Source organism: Megalops cyprinoides, chromosome 7 (assembly GCF_013368585.1).
Source record: "Megalops cyprinoides isolate fMegCyp1 chromosome 7, fMegCyp1.pri, whole genome shotgun sequence".
Classification (NCBI taxonomy): Eukaryota; Metazoa; Chordata; class Actinopteri; order Elopiformes; family Megalopidae; genus Megalops; species Megalops cyprinoides.
The window spans coordinates 6,093,377-6,119,005 of NC_050589.1; the positions used below are offsets into that span (position 1 = coordinate 6,093,377).

Here is a 25,629-nt window from a genome sequence, read left to right on the forward strand (position 1 = left end):
TCATACTTGGCTTGCTGCTTTCTCACAGGATTACACACCACTTTGTTCTTTTTGCTGAAGAACCACTGTATTTTCTCTTTTTTCGGGGTGGGGAAGGGTTCTGCATTTTTAGAACTTAACCAATCAGCTCTCGGCTTTCCAAAAAGAGATGAATAAACCCCGGGATCTAGCTCCTTTTGTTGTGATACTTCATCCTCTTGGCGTCTGTAACTGGAACAAATGAAATTAAATGGCACGGCAGCACACTTAAGCGGTGCTCTGTATTTCTGAACATCGTCTGCTGCTCGATTTTAACCTTTGAATGAGGCACTGATGTGACGTTCGGTAACTGAACAGACGTGTCAACAATGGGGAAAATAGTGGTGTGGGCCAAGGGGTTGTGCAATGCCAAAAAGTTTGTTTTGAAGATGTCCTCTGTAGACCAAACACAGAGGCTCCGATGCAAGCAAGAGCCCAATGAAGCATTTTACCTAAAAATATTACTCATTTTATGCATTCATTTTATGTGTTTGTGGTCATGCTCTATTCACGTTTCAGGAAACGGTGCTCAAATTAACATTAATTACATGAGAAATGTAAAAATGATAGCAATGAACTCATCTCTTGTAGGACTTGTTCTCAATGTAACCATCCATTTGTAAGGTTTTCCATTCAGGTTTTTTTTGACTCTGTTACATACTGTTGACTGGCTATGTCCTCAGCAGGTTTTATAATTCCTGCAGTTGCACCTATGAATTAACAAAAATTTACTTTTATTAGCTAGACATTGCATTCAAAAAACTTTTTTTTCCTCCTGATGCAATATCATGTAAATTCCTATTAAAATTATTCTTATCAATTCCACTATGGAACAAAGCATTTTCCATCTGAACTCATCAAGAGAGATGACATGGACCAAATACAGGCAAAAAACGAAGATAAAACAGCTTACGAATTGCCTGATAAACATTTGCCTGAAAAACTTTTGCCTTTCAAAGTGGAGTATTTAACCATGAAAACACAAGTTGGCGACAGAATAAAATTGTTTAATTGGCACGTAAAAAAAAATTGCATTTACAAAACTGACAAAAAAAGTAACCTGAAATAAATCATTTGCAGTTTTTATTTTAGCTTTGGAAATATGTGCCCAGCTGAAGTGAGGTCTCGGTCTGTCCACCGTGGGAGGTGAGTGTGACAACATGTCTCTGTGCCTTCAGAATCGTACCCGTACCCTCCAGGAAAAGTTGGTGAGCACTTTTTTCTTCTTCCTCACGATGCAGGTGTATGTGCCCTCGTTGATGGCGTTGGCCACGATGCTGATGTGGTCGTCCTTCAGGGAGATGTACCCGGGGTGAGAGAACTCCAGAAGCTCCCCATCTTTATACCAGCTGTGGAGGCCAAGCAACCCATCTTAGAGAACAATACAGTACTGCTCCTCCAGTTAAAATGACTGAGGACACACCGAAACAGTGAGTGGTAAAGCAACCACACATGCACTGCCACAGATGATGACCGCTTATCAAAGTAGTGAAGCATCGTGATAAACAATGTTTTCAATGAATCTACTGCAATCTAAGGCCATGTAGCTAGCAATCTAGCTAACATTATGTGTGTGGGTTATTTAAAGATAACTGACACTGCTGTTTGATCGTCATACTGGTTTCTGTCTTGACCAGCTTGGTCAGCAAATGTCTCACTAGCCAGATAACAGATATGCTCATAGTCTATAAGCTAATACACTTACAGCCTGGAACACTCACACAGCAGGTGAAATAGGTGAAATAAAATTTGCACCGTTGTACGTTGAGTGGCTCTCTAGGAATGAATAAATAGTTAGTCACTGAATTCTGACAGCCTTACCCAAGATCGGTGAGGGAGGGCAGTGAAAAGTGATGGGTACTCACTACACTTTGCCTTTCTTCGCAGCCACCTTCTTCCCGCAGCGGAAGGTCAGCTTTCTGCCCTCTGCCACCAGCTTGTGCTTGGTCCTGGGGGGGATGGGGGTTGGGACAGCGGTGGGGAAAGGAAACTCTGTGCGGAGAGAGAGGAGAGGTCAGCGAGAGGTCAATCCCACCGCCAGTCCACCGCCATCCATTACATAGGTCGTTAACCCCTGATCGCCACGCCTCCCATTGGAGAAGACCTCTGCCACTTAAGGAAGTTAGACGTGTGATTCTCGATGGTGTCAAGGGGACGTTCTGCTCTGGTAAGGTCTGGTTTAGCCGACTCTAAAAAGCCTGCAAAGGTTTTGCAATGCATCTGGGTTACCAAAAAGAACTGGACTTTTCTCTCGTTTCCAGCGTCTTTTTCAGCCGCTCTCTTAGTGCAAACCGATAGTCTGCATCCAGATTGACTGGAAGTTAGATAACTGAGCCTACATCCGTTCTCGTAAAGCCAACACAAATCCAGCATTGACCCTCTGTGCCTTTAGCCCACAAGCCACAGTCTGAGATTCCAATGCTTTGTAGTCACACAGGAATTTTCCATAGCACTCCCGACTTCTCCCAATCAACAATGAGAAACAGATTACAGGCTAGGGAATTTATCCTTTATACTTTTTTTCCACGGTCTACAGCTCTTTACAAATAAAATGGGAACCAACCCATAACAATGACTGAGTGGCTTTGTGAAAAGGAAGCGGGAGACTTAGGGAGAAGCAATTTTTCCATTGTTGCGATAGATGCCTCCTCAGGAAAAAGAGTGGGAGTGTCCTAATGATGCACCAGGCACAGGCTGCGTACCTAAGCTTTGTCATTCACTTGGACAGTGCCCATTCAGAGGCTCAGAGAGACATTACTGGAGGCTGTCCTGTTAATATGCCCACTAGAACGTACCACACACCTCAGTTGTGTCTAACTAGCCACAAGGATCAAAGGTGACAGTTCGAAAAAGCCCTCGTGGGCCGTTCTGTGTCCACGTGAAGCCGCCACAAACGGCGCGACGGGGCCAAAAAAAACCCCCGTGGCAGATGTCGTCTTTCCACTCAGGCGTGCAGGGCAGCGGCTCTTACCATAACAGAAATCGCAGCTGGACGGACAGTGTTTCTGCATCAACTTGCGCTTGCTGTCGCAATAGCCCTTCCGAGCCCAGGCGGGACAGATAAACAGCCTGTCCAAACATCCTGGAAGGGGAGAGAGGAGTCATGAATCAGACGGGGCTGTCGAAAAACGGGGGGGGGGGGGGAGGCAGGCACGGAGCGCTGGTGCGGCTTCGCTTCATTTCAGAAGGCGAACGGGCTGTGACGGCGTTGCTCCTTTATCGCGGAGCGGCTAGTGGCGGCTAAGCGGCTGCCGTCGCGGTGAGGTTTCTGCGGCCTACCGTAGAGCCGGTGCAGGCCCCACACGTCGTCCTGCGTGATGAGCTTGCGTCCCGTCAGGGTGGCGTTGAGGTGCATGATGGCCGTGGGGTTCAGAGAGTGCATCAGGCCCAGGACGTGGCCGATCTCATGTGCCGCCACATGGACCAGGTCTGTCAGCCACACCCCTGCACAGGCACAGTGACAACTCACTACTGATCCATTACGTTACATTAGTATATGTTCTAATCCAGAGGGACTTACATTGGTTACAATGTTTATATATTATCCATTTATGCAGCTGGATATTTACTGAGGCAATTCTGGGTCTGCCCAAGGGTACAACAGCAGAGCCCTAGGGGGGAATCAAACCAGCAACCTTTCAGTTACGAGCCCTGCTCCTTGCCACTACGCTACACTGCTGGGTTGCAGGCAGTCCCCAAAATGGAGGTTAAACACCCTAAAGACCCCTCCAGGACGCGTCTTCAGGTCCTTTATAGCAGCCGCTCAGACACTGCCGAAACCCTTACCTTTCTTCCAGCTGAAGCGCATGTTTCCCAGAATCCAGTACTCGTCGTCGTCAAAGTGGATCTCCCCGTTCGGGGGGAAGAAGGCGTGGGCCAGCTCGCCAGTGATGCCGTCAAAGCAGTGGTGCAAGTAGGACTGCAAGCAGTCTGTGTGGTTGATGGGGTAAAAGCCTGCCAGAGAGAGCATTGTTTTCAGTTCCTGTGGGAAATATTCTCTAATAGCTCTCTAACTCCGCATAACTGTAAATCACTGCCTGCGAGGGACCTCAACAAATCTCTCAAACTCCTGTCGAGGCAGTAATTACTCTCAGTATTGCGGAGTATTCACGCTGGAACAAATGGAAGAAGACCTCAGAACCCCTAAAGGAACTCGCATGACAGGAATTACGTAACACTTCGAAAACGATCAACACGTGCGAAGAAGGATTACATTTCTCATGAAGGATTATAAATTCTCTGCACAGTTGGAGGACTGGTCAGAGGACAGATCATGGCTTTCCAAGCAAACAAAGGCCTGTCTGGCTTATTTTTTTTCTCTCTCAAAAGTGAACCTTCTAGCATACTCTTAGCTTTGCAAGTTCAGGATAAATAATTCATTCTTTGACCTACGAGTGGGAGCACAGGGCTGTGTAACTTCACAAGCCACACAGAGAGCAAATATTGCTTCATCATATTTATCAGAGTGGCTGTAGTTCTGTAAGGGCCAGAAGTGCGTTTCTCATCCCTTGAGTGAAAATCTCCCACCTATCTTGATGTCGGCGTCCTGGTCGATGGGGACTTCTCGGAAACTGAAGGGCGACACGTCGCTCCACATGCCAAACGCCTTAGCAAAACCCCTCCGCACGTCGGTGACATTCATCAGGTTGCGAGGGAATGACAACAACCTCAACAGAGCGAATGGAACAGCCGTGAGCTGGACTGGCTGGAACACAAGCCTCTGAAACCAATACCTTCTATCTGATCAGCATTTATAAAGGGCCTTAAAAAAAATGAACCCTTTATTTGAGTTTAGTCATTTGAGACTGGGGACCACAAGCTTGAAAAGGTCATTTTAAAGCAAAAGCCATTCAGGCAAAGCAGAGGTTAAGGCCTTTTAGCATTTGTTTCTCATCTTATCCTAGTGTCTCTATTTCTCATTGCTCGGTATATTAAGAACACTCTGGATCCATGGCAGGCCTAAGCGAGCTTAACTTACACAGAAATGGCAGCGAGGTTAGTGGAAAAACAGATGTGTCGGGATATTAAGCAAAAAGAAAGGAACTGTTTATTTTCTGGGGCAAACATTTACGTGCATCCAATTAGCAGATCTAAACCCAGTTTTTTTCTGAGACTCTGACCCACACACACAGATGATAAATGCAAACTACAAAGCCATGCCTCCTACTTGTAAGTAAGCTTGAATTTGTCCCATTTCAGCTTCTCTGGAGTGAGGGTGTAGCGCTTGTTCCGGGAGAGGTGAAGCACATGAAAGCGAGCGTCTTTACGAATTGCAATCATCAAGACCCCGGAGGGATGAGCTTCTTCCTTGGACAAAAAAAACTAAGATTAATCAAAAGGAACTGGCCAAGAACAGTACCATGTCAATCAGAGCTGCTAAACTTCCTCTTTTTTTTCAATATTACATTTTACACTTATTTTTACTTCTCAGTGATTTGAAACTGGAGCATTCTAAACCTTCTACAGCCTTCTCCAAACTGAGTTTATTTTGGTGGGTGTTCAAAGAAAAACTGATGCTTCGAATTAATGCTTCATAAAATCACGAAATTTACGACTTAAAGAACTTTACCAGTCAAACAAAACTCAGAAAAACTAAATAAAACCCCATCCAAGAGACAGGCAAACTGACACGTGTTCAAAAATAAATGGGGGTTTTAAAACATATGTGGTAGAATGTCAGACAGCAAGGAACGCTTCCTTGAATAAACCAGAAGATAAATGGACTCTCAGCAGATCAGAATAGGTAAAGCCGGCATCTGGAGTCCAAGGGGAAAGTAAACTGCTCCTATTTCTCAAGTGGCAAATTCCTGACCCAGACAGCGCTCTCAAACATGCATGGGGGAAAGAGAAAAATGAAACGAGCTTGTCCTTATTTTGACTTACGAAAAATACCTTGAGATGGGGCCAGTGTTTAGATGGTGAATGGGCTGAAGTGATCTGTTCTGGCCCGTGCTCAAAATACCAAGGACGTTAGCATGAGGCTTTTACAAGCCTGTGCAGTCACTCACTACAGGCCTCTCTGCAAACCTTGCACATTCAGGCATTTTCACCCAGCTGTTTTACCATCTTGTCTAAAAACCTCAAGCATTCTTCCACCAAACAAGAACGCTTGTTGTCATAGAGATAAAACTCTAAACTCCGAGCTCACGGAAGGGGCACGGGGTAGTGAAATGTCCTAAATTTGTTTTCTAAACCAGATTAGATCACCTGCAAAGACTTTTGCATCCCCTCCTCAGATACTCCAGAGGGAACACAATAAACTCTTCAATGTCCAGAGTGAACGTGTAACAGAAAACCCATTGTGTTCGGGAAGAAAAAAAAAACACGTAAATTGATTTCTTTCAGTTACCCATCACCACACTTTTATGGACCATGTTGAATGTTGTTTACAAGGAATGCTTTGCAGTTTCATGCCAGGCTATCCCGTTGTGTGGAAACAGGAAGTTGTCTGTTGTAAAACTGTTGTCCAGCATTACAGCAAGGTGCTTTCTGCAGATCTCCTCATCTCTTGTATCCCTTCGGGAACAGGTAAATAAGATTCCCTATAGCATGGCAGCGAGAACCTTCTCAGGTTATGTGGCTGCTTCAGTAACAGGGACTAAATGTTTCAGAATGGCTACGATATTCTGAGAAAATGAACACGAACAACAATTATTTACTACAAACTGGGCACAAGCCTTCCCTCTCATCTTGTGAATCCTGGATTATTTTGTGTTTGGTGGGAATTTGCAGGTCAGCAGAGTACAGCCGTGCTATATAAAGGATGGACATGCACTGATTGTTTTTTTAATTAAGTCTGGCGGGGAGACATATTGTCTCTGGCAATGTTTTTAAAATAATATCGTTGTTTTCATTTCCATGAACCCGCTAAATACCACAGCCACTCATTCCCCTTGGGCTACAAAGCTGAAAAAAAAGGCACGGACTTACAATGTTGCTCAGTCAAGGCTAAGGGATTGACAGTTCTCTAGCATTTCAAATAAAAGACTGCTCTGTATGTCCTTTGGGCTCCCTGTATTTACTCACTAAAAAAGTGTGCAGGTACGTAGAAAGTAGTCCAGCTGAGATAAGAGAGGAGGACTATAAAACATTTTAAAGTCTCAAAGCACCATAGAATTATGGATGACAGGAAACCTAGAATGCAGAGGGAATGTCGGAGACCTTGAGTGTGTACATATGGGAGAGATCATGAAAAAAAAAACACCCTTTGCCAGTGTCATGGACTAGGTTCCACTCAGCTTAAACACACCGAAGAAACTCCAGGAGACCGATGGTTCATTTCCATGAAGTTTTACTTGGCATATTGTGAAACTGCAACACAGTATACAAAATACAATTAAATTCCCATGCTAACAACAGCGTAGCAAGCTAGAGCTAACTAAGCCTAGCATATATTAACACAATGGGGCTAATGAAGCTAACTAGGCTTGCTCATGCTAATTATCATCTTAGCTGCCTTAATGATGAACAACAATAAATACTGTAACTTATAACTCAATGTTACACAATAAAATACTCACAGACGTTGCCTGAGCCGAAGGGAGAAAAGAAAGGCGAGGAAAGAAAGCTGGAGACTGCTGCGAGATCGCATGTAGCTGATCACTGCATGACTGCTTCCTACTTCCTGTGTTTCCCAGAATGCACTAGTGGGTGCTATGGTTACAGAGTACACAAATAAACTGTACAGCTGAGATAAACTAACACCTTAAAACATAATATTAACTATATTTTCAGGCGGCATGACACTCCCCGCTTGGGGTCTTTAGAGAACCCACATTACTTAACAGAATCAGTCTTTGGAGAAAAAAGAAGAACCACTTCTGTAACGGGTCGGGAGAAAGTCTTCCTGGTTCCATCCTTGACGACTTCTACTTCAACTTTCCGAACCAATCCATCTTCCCCTGGAAAGGTTTTTGTGATGATGCTCATAGGCCATTGATTTCTCTTTGCCTGATTGTCTTTCAGGAGGACGATGTCTCCTTCCTGGAGGCTTGGCCGTTTTCCTTGCCACTTGTGCCGAAGCTGTAATGTCTTGAGGTATTCGTGTTTCCACCTGTTCCAAAACATGTCTGCTAGGCCCTGAACCCGCTTCCACTCCTCTCTGACGAGGTCCGCTTCCTCAAAGCTGCCTGGCGGAGGAGGTGGTGCAGCCCCTGTCTTAAGGGTCAGGAGCATTGCTGGGGTGAGGATGAGAGGCGATTCCGGATCCGATGACACAGGGATGAGCGGTCTAGCATTCATGATTGCAGCTACTTCGGCCATGAGAGTAATCAGAACCTCATGTGTCAGGTGAGACTTCCTTTGCTCAAGCAGCATGCAGTCCAAAATGCGGCGGGCGATGCCAATCATTCGTTCCCACGCGCCGCCCATATGGGACGCGTGGGGCGGGTTAAATACCCAGGTGCAGCTCTGTGTATCCAGGTACTTCTCCACACTGTTGAAGCCTGGATTGGCCTTGTCCATCTCCAGCTCATGGGAGGCGCCAATGAAATTAGTTCCGCAGTCAGAGCGGATCTGCTTTGCGGGGCCCCTGACTGCAAAGAACCTCCTTAAGGCGTTGATGAAACTGCCGGAACTCATTGTCTCAATTACCTCGATGTGAACTGCCCTTGAACACATGCATGAGAACATCACAGCCCATCGTTTAGAGTTGGAGACTCCTCCTCTTGTGCGGCGTGAGACGATGTCCCATGGTCCAAAGACGTCGACACCTACATAGGTGAAAGGAGGTGCTACTTGTAGCCGTTCTGCTGGCAGGGCTGCCATCTGCTGATGTTCGGTCTTTCCCCTCAGCTTTCTACAAGTGATACATCTGTGAAGCAGACTGCTGATGCAGCGTTTAGCTCCCACGAGCCAGAACCCTGCAGCTCGAATGGCACCTTCGGTTAGATGTCTCCCTTGGTGTTTCACTGCTTCGTGATAGTGTGACACAAGCAGGGTTGCGAGATAATGTCGGCCAGGAACGATGATGGGGTGAGTCTCGTTCACGCTCAGACCTGACTGTCCAATCCGGCCTCCTACTCTCAGGAGTTGATCTTGGTCCGTGGTGGGGTGCAATTTCCACAGGCTGCTTGAGGATGGAAGGTTGGCTCCCAAGTTGATGCACTTAAGCTCCTCTGTGTAGCACTCATTCTGGACGCTCTTCACAATGCACACTTTGGCCCTTAGCAACCCTTCCTCTGTAGGACGACAGATGTGCCACCCCTGACACCCCTTTTGGGTAGAGTGGGCAAAGGAACGAGCTATGTGGATGAGGTGCGCTACGGCTGTGAGGAGAGTGCTGAACTTAGAGAAACGCTCAAAGCGTTGTGGGTGTAAAACGTCTCTGGTAACCTGAGTGAGACTTGTCACCACCTGAGGACGCACTTCCGTGTCGGTGTCAGGGTCAATTAGATTGTAAGCCTCTTGAAGCTCAAATGAATGCAAAGATGCATCATGGAGAAAGGCTGGTCCTTTGAGCCAAGTTGTGCTGCTAAGCAAAGCTGGTGTCACGGTTCTTGACCCGATGTCAGCTGGGTTGAGGTGCGTTGGAACGTACTTCCACTGACCAGAACAAGGTGATTGATGGATTCGCTGGATCCTGTTGTGTACGTAGACATAGAATCTTCTTGACTGGTTATGGATGTACCCCAATACTACCTTACTATCTGTGTAGTAGGTGATGTTGTCAAATACTGTGTCCATCTCTGTGACTACCATCTCGGCGATCTCAACGGCGAGTACTGCCGCACAGAGCTCGAGTCTCGGGATAGTCAAACCAGGCTGAGGGGCCAACTTTGTCTTCCCGAAGACAAAGCCAATCTCAGTCTGCTCTTGGTGGCTTGTCACCTTGATGTAGGCCACAGCTGCTATTGCTTTGACTGATGCGTCTGCAAAGACACAGAGTTCTCTTCTCAGAGCACCTGAGGTGGAGAAAGACGTATAAGGACGTGGTATGTGGAGACCCTCTAGATCTTGGAGTGACTGTTTCCATCGAGTCCACTCGATCTCCATGTCCTTGGGAAGAGGTGAGTCCCAGTCCTCTGCTTGCGTGGTAAGTTCCCTGAGTATCAGTCTCCCATGAACCGTGATGGGTGCGAGGAACCCTAACGGGTCGTAGAGGCTATTCACAGTTGAGAGTACCCCTCTGCGGGTGAACGGCTTGTGGTCGTCCTCAATCTGAAACATGAAGGTGTCTGTACGCATGTCCCAGGACAATCCAAGGCTGCGTTGGATGGGCAAATCATCGACGAAAAGATCTAGGCTGTTGACGTCCTTAGATCGATCTTCGGACGGGAATGCTTTGATGACTGCAGGTCGATTTGAAGCAATTTTGTGTAGCCTGAGGTTAGAAGCTGCAAGCATCTTCTGCGCTCGCCCAAGAACGCTGATGGCTTCTTCCTCTGTGCTGAAGGACTTTAAAGCGTCGTCAACGTAAAACTCACGATCAACAAATCTTCTTGCGTCACTGCCATAGTCAGCCTCGGCTTCCTTAGCTGCCCGTCGCAAACCGTACACTGCAACGGCAGGAGAGGGACTGTTCCCGAAAAGGTGGACCCGCATCCTGTAGTCCACGATGTCAGAGGTAGGGTCGTTGTTCCTATACCACAGGAAGCGGAGAAAATCACGATGTTCCTCCTTCACGACAAAGCAGTGGAACATGTGTTCGATGTCAGCGGTGATCGCCACCTGCTCCTTCCTGAACCTCATAAGGACACCTAGCAGGGTATTATTAAGGTCAGGGCCGGTGAGCAAAACGTCGTTGAGCGATACTCCCTCACATGAAGCGCTGCTGTCGAAGACTACACGGATCTTATCCGGCTTCCTCGGATGATACACACCGAACAGGGGCAGATACCAACACTCTTGTTCAGGCTGTAATGGCGGTGCAACTTCTGCGTGTGCCTTTTTGAGCATCTTCTCCATGAATTCTAGGAAGTCAGCTTTCATCTGTGGTCGTTTTTCCAATGAACGCTGGAGTGAGACGAGACGGTCGAACGCCTGTTTCCTGTTGTTAGGCAGCCGCTGTCTCGGCGACCGGAAGGGTAATGGTGCAACCCAGCTTTTGGAGCTGTCCTGATAGCACCCAGCTTCCATTATCCTCAGAAACTCCAAATCTTCCATGGATGGGGCGAGTCTGTGGTCGTCTGGAGTACGAGCGAAGACGGTCTGCCCCAAGCAGTCTCCAATGAGCGTCGTTGAGCTGCAGATGGAAGTTGGTGCTGGATAATGTTGATGTTTAGGTGCTTGACCAAATACCTCTTTCACTATGATGTGGTTGTTGCATGGCTCAAGATGACTCGCACGACCGCTCTCTAGGATGGCTGTTTTGTAACTTCTCACCTCGAGTGGTCTATGAGCACCTCCAAGACACACGTCACCGACGACGACCCATCCTAGGTCAAGCCTTTGAGCAAACGGTGCATCTCCTGGGCCACTTATCTGCTCTCGGACCTTGTGGACCCGTAAGATGTCTCTGCCCAGTAGGAGGAGTATTTTGGCGTCCGGATCCAGAGGCGGAATCTTGTCGGCGATGTGCTTCAGATGGGCGTGATGGTAAGCTGCGTCTGGCGTAGGGATCTCAGTGCGAGCATTAGGGATTTGGTTGCACTCGAGGAGTATAGGCAGAGGAATGCTTACTTTCTTATCCACTGGCTCCACAGTGTAACCGCTGGCTCTCCTCCCCGCTGTCTCTGTACGTCCCGCACAGGTCTTGAGTGTATATGAGTAAGAGCCCCCGGAGATCTTGAAGACCTCAAAGAACTCTGACCGTGCCAGGGAGCGATTGCTCTGCTCATCCAGTATGGCGTACATTCTCTTGGACTCTTCCCTGCGTCCGTTAGGGAACACACTGACGAGGCAGATCTTAGCACATGCTCTGGCGCTCAATCCTTCACCACATACTTGAGTGCACGTCGACTTGACCTCCTGGTTATCCGCTTTGTCCTCCTCCCCGCCATCCTCTGAAGTGGAAGGGGACGACTTAGATTTCCAGGTAGGTGGATAGGGGTGAAGTGCCGTCACATGAGCGGTGCTCTCGCACTCTGTACATTTTATCTCTGCGGTGCAGTTCTTTGCAAGATGCTCTGTGGAGGAACAACAGCGAAAGCAGATGTAATGTTCTTTCAAAAGCTGTTTGCGATCATTTATGCTCTTCTCGCGGAAGCCTCTGCACTTCCTCAGAGGATGGGGCTTTTTATGCAGAGGGCAATGTTTGTTTGGATCGATTCGTTCTGTGCTTTCTTTAGAATCAGCTTTAGCAGCTCCTGAGACCTGCGTCTTGTGAACATAGACGGATGTCTTTGCGGGCCTTTCCCACTTGTTCTTCCTCTCTGCAGGAACTTGCATGAAGAGGTTGAAGCTTGGGTCAGTGCGAGCTCTTGCTTCTGAGGAAATGAAGTTTACCAACACGGAGAAAGGTGGGAAACTAACAGAATGTTCTTGTTTGTATCTTGTACCGAAGTAAAGCCACTTTTCTTGTATGTTGTATGGGAGTTTCTCAATGATAGGCCTAATTCCTCTGGAGGTATCCAAGTACGACAAGCCTGCGAGGTAGCCGTCTTCCTTGGCGGCTTGTAGCTCTGACAAGAGATCGGCTAACTCCCTGAGTCTCTGTGGATCCTTTGTTGTAACCTTTGGAAAGTTTTCTAGTTTGTTGAACAGAGCTTGTTCGACGGCCTCTGGTGAGCCGTATATTTCGTCGAGGCGCCCCCATGCCATGTACAGTCCAGTGGCTGGATTTCTGATGTTGACTGTTTTTATGCGCCTAACTTGTTCTGCCGACTCTTTCCCCAGATACCTGGTGAGGAGGTCGAGTTCTTCTGCGGCGGACATGTCTAGATTGGCGATAGCATTTAGAAACGATGACTTCCAGGCCCAATAGTTCATTGGTTGGTCATCATATGTGGTGAGGCCTGACGTCACCAGGTGGTTGCGAGCAAGGTATTTGATGAGGTCTCCAGTGGATGCAGAATCATCATGGCTAGCTCCATAAGACATCCTGTAAACGGGCTGGTGCGCAGGAGGTGAGGGATCCTGTTTGAAGTTCTGTTGCGGACGTCTTCCACAAAGCTGACGATCTGGAGAGAAGTTAAGGGGCTGATTGAAGCTTTGTTGTGGCGGTGCCCCACTGGTCTGCGAAGCCTGAGGAAGCTGGTGTGGCTTAATGTCAGCAGGAGCAGCAGCTTGCGTTTGACTCGCATTGAGTGGGTGGGGTGTTGAGGGGATAACGTTGTTTGGTTGAAGAGGTGGAGGATGTAGGGTTAGCGAAGCATTGTCGTTCCCTCTTTCAACAGATAAAGCCCTGCTGCATAGGCTGGCTTGTGCCCACACGTAGGCCGCAATACGCTCGTCTTTGACAGATTGGAGAACCAGGCTTTTAGCCTCACTGCGTACTTCAAAGCCCATATCTTGTAAACCGGCCACGAGAGTATTAGCTTCTGCTATGGCAGCATCCTTTTCTTTTTCATCCTTTAACGCATCAAGATTGGCTTGAATACGTGCTTGCTCTACTTTAAGTTCAATTTCCTTTTGTGAATGTGCCGCTCTAGCTTGCGCTGCTTCGGCTTTTGCCTTTGCTTTGGCGATGGCCATGCTAATCTTTGTGCTGGACGATGAACCAGATGAGTGACTGCTCCTTGAGCGTACAGCCTCAGACTGATTATCTCCATTTTCTTTAGTATTGTTGCTACGTTGTGACATTGTGACTCACTGCGTTTTTAATATCAGGAGAAGGGAGCTAATATGAAGCTGACTCGAAGCTGTAGTGTTAGCCGCTTATCTCTTGTTACTGAGTTGCTCCGTAGAATGGCAATCTTTGCGTCCCTCGTTAGCTGTATTGCCGTCTTTTCACTGTCATGGACTAGGTTCCACTCAGCTTAAACACACCGAAGAAACTCCAGGAGACCGATGGTTCATTTCCATGAAGTTTTACTTGGCATATTGTGAAACTGCAACACAGTATACAAAATACAATTAAATTCCCATGCTAACAACAGCGTAGCAAGCTAGAGCTAACTAAGCCTAGCATATATTAACACAATGGGGCTAATGAAGCTAACTAGGCTTGCTCATGCTAATTATCATCTTAGCTGCCTTAATGATGAACAACAATAAATACTGTAACTTATAACTCAATGTTACACAATAAAATACTCACAGACGTTGCCTGAGCCGAAGGGAGAAAAGAAAGGCGAGGAAAGAAAGCTGGAGACTGCTGCGAGATCGCATGTAGCTGATCACTGCATGACTGCTTCCTACTTCCTGTGTTTCCCAGAATGCACTAGTGGGTGCTATGGTTACAGAGTACACAAATAAACTGTACAGCTGAGATAAACTAACACCTTAAAACATAATATTAACTATATTTTCAGGCGGCATGACAGCCAGCCTTGAGATACATAAAAGGAATGCTGGTTTTACTTCATTAATTGCTTTAAAAGACAAGATGGTCTCCCAGAAAGGCAGTGGTCATCAGTTTAAGCCAGACAGTCAGCTGTAATTATGACTCTGATCTGAGTCAATGCCTCCATCATGTCTTCACACTAACATTCACCAGAAACTTTGCTGATGGTGTATATATCTGCTCTATGACACATTATTTTTTTTCATATGATGTGAAAAATTAATCCAAACCTGACGGTAAAATCAAACTTGTTTTTGCACAGACACTGAAATAGTATATTCAGAGCCCAAAGTGGGTCATTAGTGCAGCACAGAGCTGTCCAACTCAATACAGACAATACAGTAGTGAAGGCGGGGTTTTTTGCCCTTCTTCCAGTAACTGCTTGAATGAGTAAACTTAAATCTTCTGCACAGATACTGGAAACAGTTGGCTCAACAATATCTTCCAAAATAAGCACAGATATATGCGTTAATAACCACCTGTTATTATGCACTGTAACACGCTCCTCCCAGACAGTTATTTTTCAAGCCCAGTTTCTTAAAATGTGATGTTGTTTTCACTGAATGTATATATAATTTGCATTCCTAAAATATTTTCTTTTTTTTTTTGTTAATATTCAGGAAAACAGAAGGGGCTTTGCCAGCAGCTGAGGCCCAGACACATTCTCTGGCCAGAAGCAGAGGACCTGTAGGAAGGCGAGGGAAGCCTTCCCGTGCTACTGATAAAGCAGGCAAGGAAACGCAATTTGCGAGGAATGCCACCTCCACACGAGAGGTCAGCACGGGCGTTCCCGGGGAGGAGGAGGCCAGAGCTCATGGCAGCCTACAGTACGGAGCTACCGACGAAGACCCCAGCCCCTTTCAGGTGCACCAGGAGCTGCCGCACGCTGCTCCAAGCCTCCAAAGTCTTGGCAGCGGGCGGCAGGTTTTCTTCCTAGGGAAAACAAGTGAAAATGGAAAAAGGTGCTCCAAGTCCAAGACAAGCTCAGCAGAGGCAGTGCTCAGAAGCAGATCGGCTTTCCTTCAGGGACCAGCACCACCATCTGGCCTCATTTCTCTCCGACTGCTCACTCCTAGCTTAACGTCCTTTCATTTTTTTTTTTTTTGCATCCTGCAGGCCATTGTTCATTCCAGTTTGAGACAAGAGACAAGACGATTAGCCCGGTGAGCGATGTAGCCAGATGAGGCCTTCAGTGTAGGCCTCTCCTGATTAATCTGCTCAGTACTGGCTACCCCTTGCGAACCATTTTTCCACATATGTAGAAATATGGCTTTTTGAACTGGATGTGAAATTACAAATCACAAAGCACATTAATGGTTGTATATAAAGTTTACTATGAGGCTGTGGTGACCACCCAATTAGTCCTTGTGTTAAAGTGTTTCTCATTGACAGTTGCTGTCAACTTCAACCAACGCTCCACCTAGCATGGCTAGCATATTGGCATCACCTTGCCTTGATAATTGGATTAAAGTCCATCTAAATCTTTGTCTCAATTACACTTTTTCAGAACAATTTTGTGGTGATCTTGCAGTCGCTGCCTCTTTGTCTCTCTCTCTCTCTCTCTCTCTCTCTCTCTCTCTCTCTCTATCTCTCTCATTCAGAGTAATGAGTGTTCTTTTCTTGCCCTACACTATAATCCAAAACCCACAAAAACATGAACTGCACCACATGATTGTACTAAAATGTTCCCTGATTCTCCAATTCCCTGCCACTCTGCCCCTCTTTGATGTAAGTACACCATCATCCATCCTACAAAATCAGTAAGACACCACATTGTGATATTCTTAGGCTTTCTTAGTTGACTGCATTTGTAAACACAGTGTACATAGTGGTATGATGCATACAAGACTTGAAGAAGTAATAAAAAGGAATGTGAATCAAGAATGTGAGTTGGGCACACTGACTTTTAAATAATACTTATTACAGCTGTTTTTAATAAGCGCTCAATTTTCAGTGTTCTCCAGGGTACTGTATTGTAGTACAGTGTCTGGTGTAGTAGAAGGGTATTATGGGATACAGGATTATATGCAATAATATATGTGGTAGTTTTGTTTCAAGGTATGTGTTAGCATTGTCTTAGAAATACTATAGTCCCTCTGTTGTGGATATTGTTGTGCAAATTATATTGCACTTACATGTTGATCTAGGCACACACTTGTAATCTCAGCACTATATTTGGCACTGATGCTTGCTCAGATGTAGTTGGTACCAATTGTATGACTTTTTATGCCATAAGAGCTAAACATATAACATATATATATATATATACACACAGTGCTCTCTGACCATTGACAAAACAGGAACAAAAACTTGCTATAAATGAAAACATACATATTCCTGGCTGGGAACAGCATTCTTACGAGTTAAGTTGTTTTGGCAAACATGATACAAAGGAAAAAGCTGGGGGGTCTATCAAACTGGCATCTTTGGTGAGCGAAGTGTCAAAAATAACCATTCAGCTGCATGTGTGAATATTAAATCCATTTCCCACTTGCAAGAAAGAAGCCTCTTCTGAAGCCACATAAAGGGGCAACTTGAATTGGCCACTTGCCAGATTACATCTGAATGACAGCTGGAAGCATGTCACATAGTCAGATGAAAACTGGGCTTTTTGGAAATGATCATCAGCATTGTGTTTATCAAGGTGGTGTTGATATTGATAAAAAAAGAAACCATGCCCAAGGTGCAATATCACAGAGGGTCTGTTATGTTTTGCCATTTATCTGCATCTATGGGTCCTGTAGGCCCATAGAACTTCACCATGTACCATCTGGCCAAAAACCCGGTTCCCCTTGCCAAAAGGCTTAAGATTGGCCAAAAATGAACATTCCAGCATGACAATGATCCAAAGCATGCATCCAAATCTACACAGAAGTGGTCAACTGAGCACAAAATAAATGTTCTCAACTGGCCATCTCAAACCACAGATCTCAATCCAATCAAACATTTGCAGTTTGAAATCAAGAAAGCAGTTTGCAAACAAAAACAAAATATATTTTGCCATATCTACAGCAATTCTGCTTGGAGTGAAGCTCAAGAATTCCCTCTCAGAAGTGCCAGAACTTCATACAACACTACAGGAAGCACCCTGTCAGTCAAATCCATGCCAGAGAATAATTTACAAAACATTAACTAAAGGGCTGAGAATGAATTTGACCCTCATATTTTCTGGAGTAAAATTCATTATTTATGAATAACAGTACTTTGCACTGTGCAGTACATAATGGCTATGACAACTATAGCATGAAATAAAAACAGGCAGAAAGGATACAATATGTGTAACAGGGAAATTATAAGATACAGTGGCATTAACCATTATCAGACAGCCTATTCAAAATTCATAACAGCAATACTGATATTACCTCCCCTCCCCCAACCTTCCCTTTTGAATGCCTCTCTTGGAACATAGAAATATCACATGAACTTCATACAACAAACAAGTCAGTATTGAATTCTGTTGTCACTGTGCCACGGGAATGGTTCAGTACCACTGCAGAAACTGCTCACTCTGATATAAATCAAACAGATCTGTTCTTCCTGTTGGATCCAGCTCTTTTACAAGGAGATGGGCGTTAACTGAAGACAAACCAAGGACATCCAGTTAGCCTGTTATTTTCTATTTGTTAGAACGTTAAATGTGTTTTAAAGTATCAAAAGGGTATCTTCTTCTCAAATATGTTGTTTTTTTTTTAAATATAAATACCTTTATTGCTGGAGTTGACAAACAGAACCAAAGTAAAAAAATCCAACTAATAACCCACAATCTGTTACAAATGTAAAGCTCTGTCAAACGATGAGCAAGATATAGTAATGACCTAAGATCCTGTGAAAGAATTATTCGGTACGGTATCAGTAGGCTGAGAGGTATCAGTGATAATGACATGCTACTAGAAAGAGAATGGATATTGACAGTGACTAGGTATTTTTGATAGCATACAATGTTACAAATAATGACTTTAAGTGTAAACACCTACAAAATACGTATAGACGTTTGATCAGTAGAATTCATACAGTGACATAATTGGATCACATGACATAAAAGAATCTGTCCTACTGCATCTGTTAGCTAATGGCATTTATCACTGTTGTAGAAGTAGGTTTAGCTACATCCCTGGGCCATTCTATTTACTTTATGTGGGTAGAACAGTACTGTTCACAAATAACTCTTTTCACTAAAAATATTCATTTATCTGGTGGCATACAGTCTCACAGAAGGCACAAAAGCAAAAAAATCTTTAAAAATCTTTTTTAAAAAAAAATCAGTGATTGAAATAACTGCACTGACCATAATCAAAATTATACATTTATAAAAACGTAAAACTACTTTTTATGTAAACATTTGTTGGGCAGTTTAAAATTGAATAATCATGTTGGTATGTCAAGTGTAGTCATTTTGCTTCATAGTGTATGTTCAATCTAGCTATTTCAAGCAAAGTGTAAATAAGCATCTTAGTTGCATAGAAGCCTTTGTTTTAGATATTGCCACAGCACCATACCTTGGTTTCGAAGAGACTTCAATAGGCTTTGGGTCTAAGTAGGCCATGGTTCCACTTGTATCACATTACCAGTCTGTTGCCCCAAAGATGAAATGCAGCCAATTGGTTTGGCTTTATCCTCAAATACAGCGGCGTGGCTTTCCACCAATTGAATTGCATGGACTGAATTGGAGTGTCACGTGGCCGCTCCCGATGTATTATTAAAAACGTTTCATTAAACTATACATAAATGACATCAACAGACATTGCCCAAGCCACTGGGTGACTTTTTAAAATGAATTTTAGAGTGTCTAGCTGTGGTGCTCTGGGAGTAGATCCATTTGGTACAGGATCCACAGGAAAAGCTTTTGCAAGAAGAGGGTTGTTTTAAAGTGCGTATAAACACAAAAAAAGAATAATAAAAGGATTCTTAAAATGACAGTTAATGGGACTTTTTCCAAATGAAAAGATGCAGGTGCTGTACAGTGCATTGTCGAATAGTGGCGATGACCTTACAGCGGAAGCATGCTTCTATATCTCAGAGGACTTGCCGGATTTCTGCAGTACTATAAAACTTAAAAGACATCGTCTGCCTCGGTAATATAGCTTGACTGTGGTTGGTCACCAAGAGAAAAAAAAAACTCCACAAAGGAATGATATTCTTCCTAAAATTAGGAGTACGCCTCGCGAATACAAAATCTGAACGTCCAGTGACATAACAATTTCTAATTATATTTAGCATCTCCTCCGCGATACATTCAAACAAATAATAATGCCCTGTAAATGTAAAACAGGAATTTTTATTTAAACTACAGACACACATAATCATAAATACACCATAATCGACATGGCACGACATTGCAAGATAAAGAAACAGAAGACAAAAATACACGCAAAAATTGCAACAGACACACCCTACCTCAAACCTCCAGGTGGGGAATGCCGCGGTTTCTTGCATCCCTGCTAAAAAGACAACGATCACACACACCGTCAGGAATATAACGTTGGAGTCGCCTTTTTGATGACTTCTGAACGTCTGACACTCCATCGCTGCAAAGGCTCCAGCTACTTTCCCTTAAAGAGTAAGACTAAGAAACTCGCCACCATTTATTATGACCATTGAATTGGTCTTTATTATTATAATGAATTTATGAAATTTATGGGAAAAATGTAGGTCTTAGTGGGAAAGAACCTACAGTCCGGCTCCACTTCAGCCTGAAAAGCGCTTTTCAAGTTTGGCGTCTGCACCAAAACTCCCTCTTTTTCAACTTTCTGCTAGAGCGCTCCTCCGCACAGACTGCCAAGCGGTATCACATTACTTTAAATGGAGGTCAGAGCTTGTCAAGCTTAAGCCGAAAGGAAACCGGCTGGACCCATTTTAAACTGAAACCATTTTTTGCTCAAAATTATTTTCGTCACAGTTTACAAAAGGTTACTTTTACTAAAGTACACAAATGCCAGCTGGCCGACAGGACAAAAGTCAGTCCCGCATTGTTAAAGCGAAAAATCCATTTAAAAATATTTCAGCCTTTGTAGGGCTGAAATTGCAAGCATGGCTGTTCCAGGCACAGAATGGAGCGTTTAAGGACAAAATATGTATTGCCCAAAAGACGCTTTCTCTGCTGCTCTTAACAATTTTCAGTAATGGAAAGAAGGTTGATCCTCATTCAGAAAAACCCTGAGTTGTTGCTCCAGTTTATCGTAATGTGTTTGTCAGTTAAAGAATTATATCAGACAGAAGTTGCTCTCATGATAACATTCGGAATATGGATGAGAGAACTTTCTCTTTCATTCAGTTCCAGATTTCTTACATGCAGCAACAAGGGACGTTGTGGATGATCCACAAGTAGGAATAGTGGTTTGGAAGTCAAGATTGTTATCAACTTTCCTAGAAACGTCTAGGGAAAAGGCAAAGCAACAAATACAAGGACCACACTTAATAAAAAGTATCAGGGCACCGAAACAGATGAAGCAGCAGGGTTCAACCCATAGCAGGAAAAGTTCAGATTGTAAATACTGTAGATGTCTAAACACCTCAGTCCCCTGAGAAGATCACTATCACAAATCATAGGCCACAATTTATTCTGTGGACTAAAGTAACGATACAGGTGGTCTTTATTGAGCAGATAGCAGTCGTGGGAGGAGAGACTAGAAGAAGTATGAGAAGAAGCATGTGGGAAGTACCAGCCACTCTTCAGGCGTCAAGAGCAAGGGTGCAAATTGCCTGGATTCAGCCTGTGTGGTTGAACTGCGCTGGATTGCTGGGTACAGTATCTGTGGAAACTGACACCACAAAGGTGGTCAGGAAGAGGTCAACACTAGAGGCTGTCGGAGAGGGCCCCACAGAGGATATGGTTTGAAGGTGATTAAGCTAACCGATGACAAAGCAAACCTGGCAGAGCCTGTTCAGTCTACAAGCCCCCCACAGGAACAGCCAAACATCCAAACAAGGGGGGCTGTCACCTGATGGGGGGGTGCCTGTAGGGACAGAATCGTTTATCGTTATCACAAATATGTCTGCCTTACATTTAAAGTTCATGTGTTTTGTTACTCGGGCATTTGCATTGCTTGTTTAAGGCCTCTGCACAAACCCACAGTGCATAGCAAGAGACCACATGCATGTTCCTCTCCTGTTTCATTGCATTCTGTAGAGGCTATAAAGGATCTAAAATTCAAAAATTTAAAAATATTCTCAGGGGAAGATGTACATATAATGATTAAGATATGTTGCTCTAGATCTCCAAAAAAGATCCAGTCATTCAATTTCCCTAATGTGGATTGCTGTAGAGAACTTGTCTCCCAGCTACAGATATTGAGATACTTAGTTTCACTTACTGTATGGGTTCATTTCAGCACGTGAAAGAACACAAGCCAATTGTTTTATAGTCAGTGGGAAAAATCAAATCATGATTTTGGCTGGAGTGTAGTATTAAGTGTTATGCACAAAGATGGTCCAATTTATTGTACTATATTACCATCATCATCATCATCATCAACAACAAATGTTTTGCTGTATGTACCCCGAAAAGCCAGTACTGGTCTGAATGATTTCTTTCTTAATTGAAATGGTATACCCGTTACCGTCGCTTGAACATGCCCCACCCATAGCAGGTGCTCCACACACGTCCCTCAGTGCCGAATAGCATTAGATTACAAGCATATGCACCGCATGGTTGTGCAAATATTACTTATAAGCTATGGCCTATATGTGGAAAAAATATCAACGATGTTTAAAAATATATCTGCACAACCTCACGCTGTCAATTTAAGTTTTAATTAAATGCATTGATCGAGGTAGGCCTACATAATTGATAGATTGGCACGTTACGTTTATTAATATCCACAATGTTATGACATGGTTCTGTATGTTTTCAGTTAAGTGAAAACTTTCCGCTAGTAAGCCTAGACTTCTGAGAATATGACCATGTGCATAATGCAAGCGGATTGCAATGTCCTAGACGCCCCCAAGATGATGATCGAACACACGCTGGGTGGTCTGACACACGCCACTCTATCGTTACATCATGAAACAGATTTTGTAACTGTCGGATCTTAATGAAAGGGAAATATGTTTCCTCCGGACGCAGTTTCTGTTACACTAAGGAGGGTTGGACAAAATGGCGACCCTCAGGTGGTGGTGTAGCGGTGTCTACCCTCGGATTTGACACGTAGATAGCTCGCTGACTGGGAAGTTAATGATAACAGCAATAGTCCCGTTGTCAGATAACGGTCATGTGAGGACAAAAACAATGATATCTCAATGTGCGAAAGTGACTATTTAGGATAACACGCGTGTTGGTAAGTTTATAATGTTTGTCTTCCTTGTTTAGGGTATTAGCTAGCTAGCCAGCTAGCTAGTTAGGTAGCACTGAGCCGAGGGGATAATCTCCGATAATCACTTCGTTTGCTAGCTTGCTAGCTGGCTAGCTAAAGTAAAATATGAAGACATCACTGTTAGCTAAATGTTTGAGGGGCCTATGGGTTTATGCAATGGGACTTATAAGATAGGAAGCTTTCAGTGAGCTGGTTAACTCACCCCCTGATTTCGCTAGCTAGTGAGTCACCTAAGGCAATCCGTTTGCTAACTAGTACTTAGCTAGCCGGATAGCTGCTCTATATTGGGGTTGGCAGATGAAGGCTAATCAGCACTCCCATTTTATTCATTTCAACTCTACTCTTCCTAAACCGAACATAACTCAAGGGCAGGAGCTTACCGCCTACAGTAACCTTATAGACCTCGTGCATTAGTTGTAGTATTCCACTCCTAATTTATTGGATTGCATTTATACAAATAAATGTCAATTAGGTGCCTAGGTATAAAAACCCATACTAATTAGCTGTTTTCTTGAGTGGTTTTCCCCTTTTTTTCTTGTTGCAGTTTTACTTTCATTTCACTTATTTGGAGGGCTGACAGTTCTCCAGAGTGCCCTGTCAGAGGGATGGCGGAGGCCGAGACGTTCATCCTGGCAGGGTCCAACGGGCACAACGGAGCCAGAGAGGACGCGGGGCTCAACGGCTTGAACCGCAACCACGTGGAGAAGAGCTCAGGAATCGCCCGGGTGGCGACGGACATAAAGCACAAATGCGCCGCCTACGTGCTGGCCCTGCGGCCTTGGAGCTTCAGCGCTTCCCTGACGCCCGTGGTGCTGGGCAGCGCGCTGGCCTACAAGTCTGAGGGCACGGTGGACTTCGTCATCCTGCTGGTGTGTGCCGTGGCCGTGCTGGTGGTGCACGGCGCGGGGAACCTGGTGAACACTTACTACGATTTCTCCAAGGGGATCGATCACAAGAAGAGCGATGACAGGACTCTGGTGGATCAGATCCTGGAGCCCCAGGACGTGGTCATGTTCGGGGCGGTGCTTTACTCCCTCGGGTGCTTGTGTGCCACTCTGCTGTACTTTCTTTCGACGCTGAAGCTGGAACATCTGGCCCTGATTTACTTTGGGGGCCTCTCCAGTTCCTTCCTTTATACCGGAGGTGAATTGCATGCCATGTCTCTCAACCATCCTGCTGTTTCACTTCCTTGTTACTCTCATACACAAACATTCCCTCACTGTGGTCTTTACTTGTGATGTTTAATTGCACACTCACAGCATTTCACTACATGTAACCCTAACCATAAATTTCTGACTTATTTTGAATTATTTTATTGTAAACTTTATTTATAAAGGCGGAAATCTAACCACCTTGCAATGATGCACATGTGTCAGTCAGTGAATCCTGCAATACAACAAATCAACAGTACTGATTGTTGTTTTTATTTTCCTTTTGCAGGTATTGGGCTGAAATACGTGGCCCTGGGGGATGTGGTAATCCTGATCACCTTCGGCCCCCTCGCGGTCATGTTTGCCCACGCGGTGCAGGTGGGTCACCTCTCCGTGCTGCCCCTGGTTTACGCAGTCCCGCTGGCGCTAAACACAGAGGCCATACTGCACAGCAACAACACGCGGGACATGGACTCGGACAAACAGGCGGGCATCGTCACCCTGGCCATCCTCATCGGGCCCACGCTGTCCTATGTGCTGTTCAACTTGCTGCTCTTCGTCCCCTACGTCCTCTTCTGTATTCTGGCTACCCGCTACACCATCAGCATGGCCCTGCCCCTGCTCACCCTTCCAATGGCCTTCCCGTTGGAGAAGCAGTTCCGAAGCCAGTGCTACTCCAAGATCCCACAGAAAACCGCGAAACTCAACCTCCTTATGGGACTTTTCTATGTCTTTGGAATAATACTGGCACCTCGGGGCAGCTTACCACGATTGTGAATCCACATTATTATTCTTTTTGTTGTAATATCCCCCCCCCCCCCCCCCCCCCCAATAGTTTATGTCCATTAAAGTATTTATTGTGATTTATTTGTGCAGTTTAAGGGCTTTAATTTATTATGTAAATTATACATCATGACAAATGTACAATCTTGACAAGTATTGAACAAATTTTATAGTTTACCTTAAGATTTTGACATTGTTTTAATATTACACATACAGCTGGTAATGTGTTATAAGAGAAGTATTAACATAGCCCTGTATTAGATAAAACAGATGTTCTGAGTTTTTAAAAGGGTATGACCAAAGTTCTCCCACACAAGGACTAAATCCTACAATTCCACAGGGGTCCACTGACATTTTCACAGACTTCAGTAATTTATTTTAAGAAACAGTCAACACAAAAAGTTATTTATTTATAGTGATTATATTTTAGAAACAGTAACTACAAAATCAATAGACTGAAATGGTAAAGGATGTCCCCAAGAGAAGTTAGAGACTTACTGCCTATTAACAAATTAAAGAAGCTACAATACCTCTTCTTTTCAGAATACATTGTAATAAAAGATGGTGGTCATGCTGCAGTGCCCTTCGACATGCACAGTATCTACAATTTGGTCATTTTTTTTTGTCTGAGTCTTAATAATACTTGGTCATACTTTTGTTGGGGTGGGGGGATTCAAACATGGCAATTTTAATTGATTTGGGGAGATTTTTTTTGGTCAGTGGATCCTTGTGTTCTTAACATTATTATAGGTGAACTATTTAGAAAGAAGTATGGCTACCCTTGATTTTTTGGTCCTGTACAATTTGGGCTTGAGGATTTTTATCTCAAAAGAAGCAATGAATTGACTGACTCAATATGAGTTCATTTGAATGTTACCTATACAACCGTTAGTATGTGAAATAAGTCTTTTACTTCAAGACTAGGTATACTTTGTTTGGCAGTGACTTGCAAAATTGGCTAAATTACTTTCTTGCAAATTGTGAT

The 25,629-nt window shown here is 44.5% G+C and overlaps 2 protein-coding genes across 2 annotated transcripts; one reads left to right on the forward strand and one right to left on the reverse strand.

Moving 5' to 3' along the window:
- Nucleotides 1-1,123: 1,123 nt before the first annotated feature.
- mmp23ba (matrix metallopeptidase 23ba) lies at nucleotides 1,124-19,896 on the reverse strand. Its single transcript, XM_036533470.1, has 8 exons — nucleotides 19,796-19,896; nucleotides 5,186-5,321; nucleotides 4,546-4,685; nucleotides 3,805-3,972; nucleotides 3,298-3,462; nucleotides 2,990-3,100; nucleotides 1,884-2,010; nucleotides 1,124-1,367 (listed from the first exon to the last, which is right to left on the reverse strand). The coding sequence occupies exons 2-8, from the start codon at nucleotides 5,296-5,298 to the stop codon at nucleotides 1,193-1,195; spliced, it is 999 nt and encodes a 332-aa protein (XP_036389363.1). The 5' UTR covers nucleotides 5,299-5,321; nucleotides 19,796-19,896; the 3' UTR covers nucleotides 1,124-1,192.
- A 3,431-nt stretch (nucleotides 19,897-23,327) lies between these two features.
- ubiad1 (UbiA prenyltransferase domain containing 1) lies at nucleotides 23,328-24,674 on the forward strand (the record flags this gene model as incomplete). The annotated part of the gene is made up of 2 exons (XM_036532716.1): nucleotides 23,328-23,853; nucleotides 24,151-24,674. Coding segments are annotated over 2 exons (1,014 nt in total), but the record flags the coding sequence as incomplete, so codon positions are not given.
- Nucleotides 24,675-25,629: the final 955 nt, after the last annotated feature.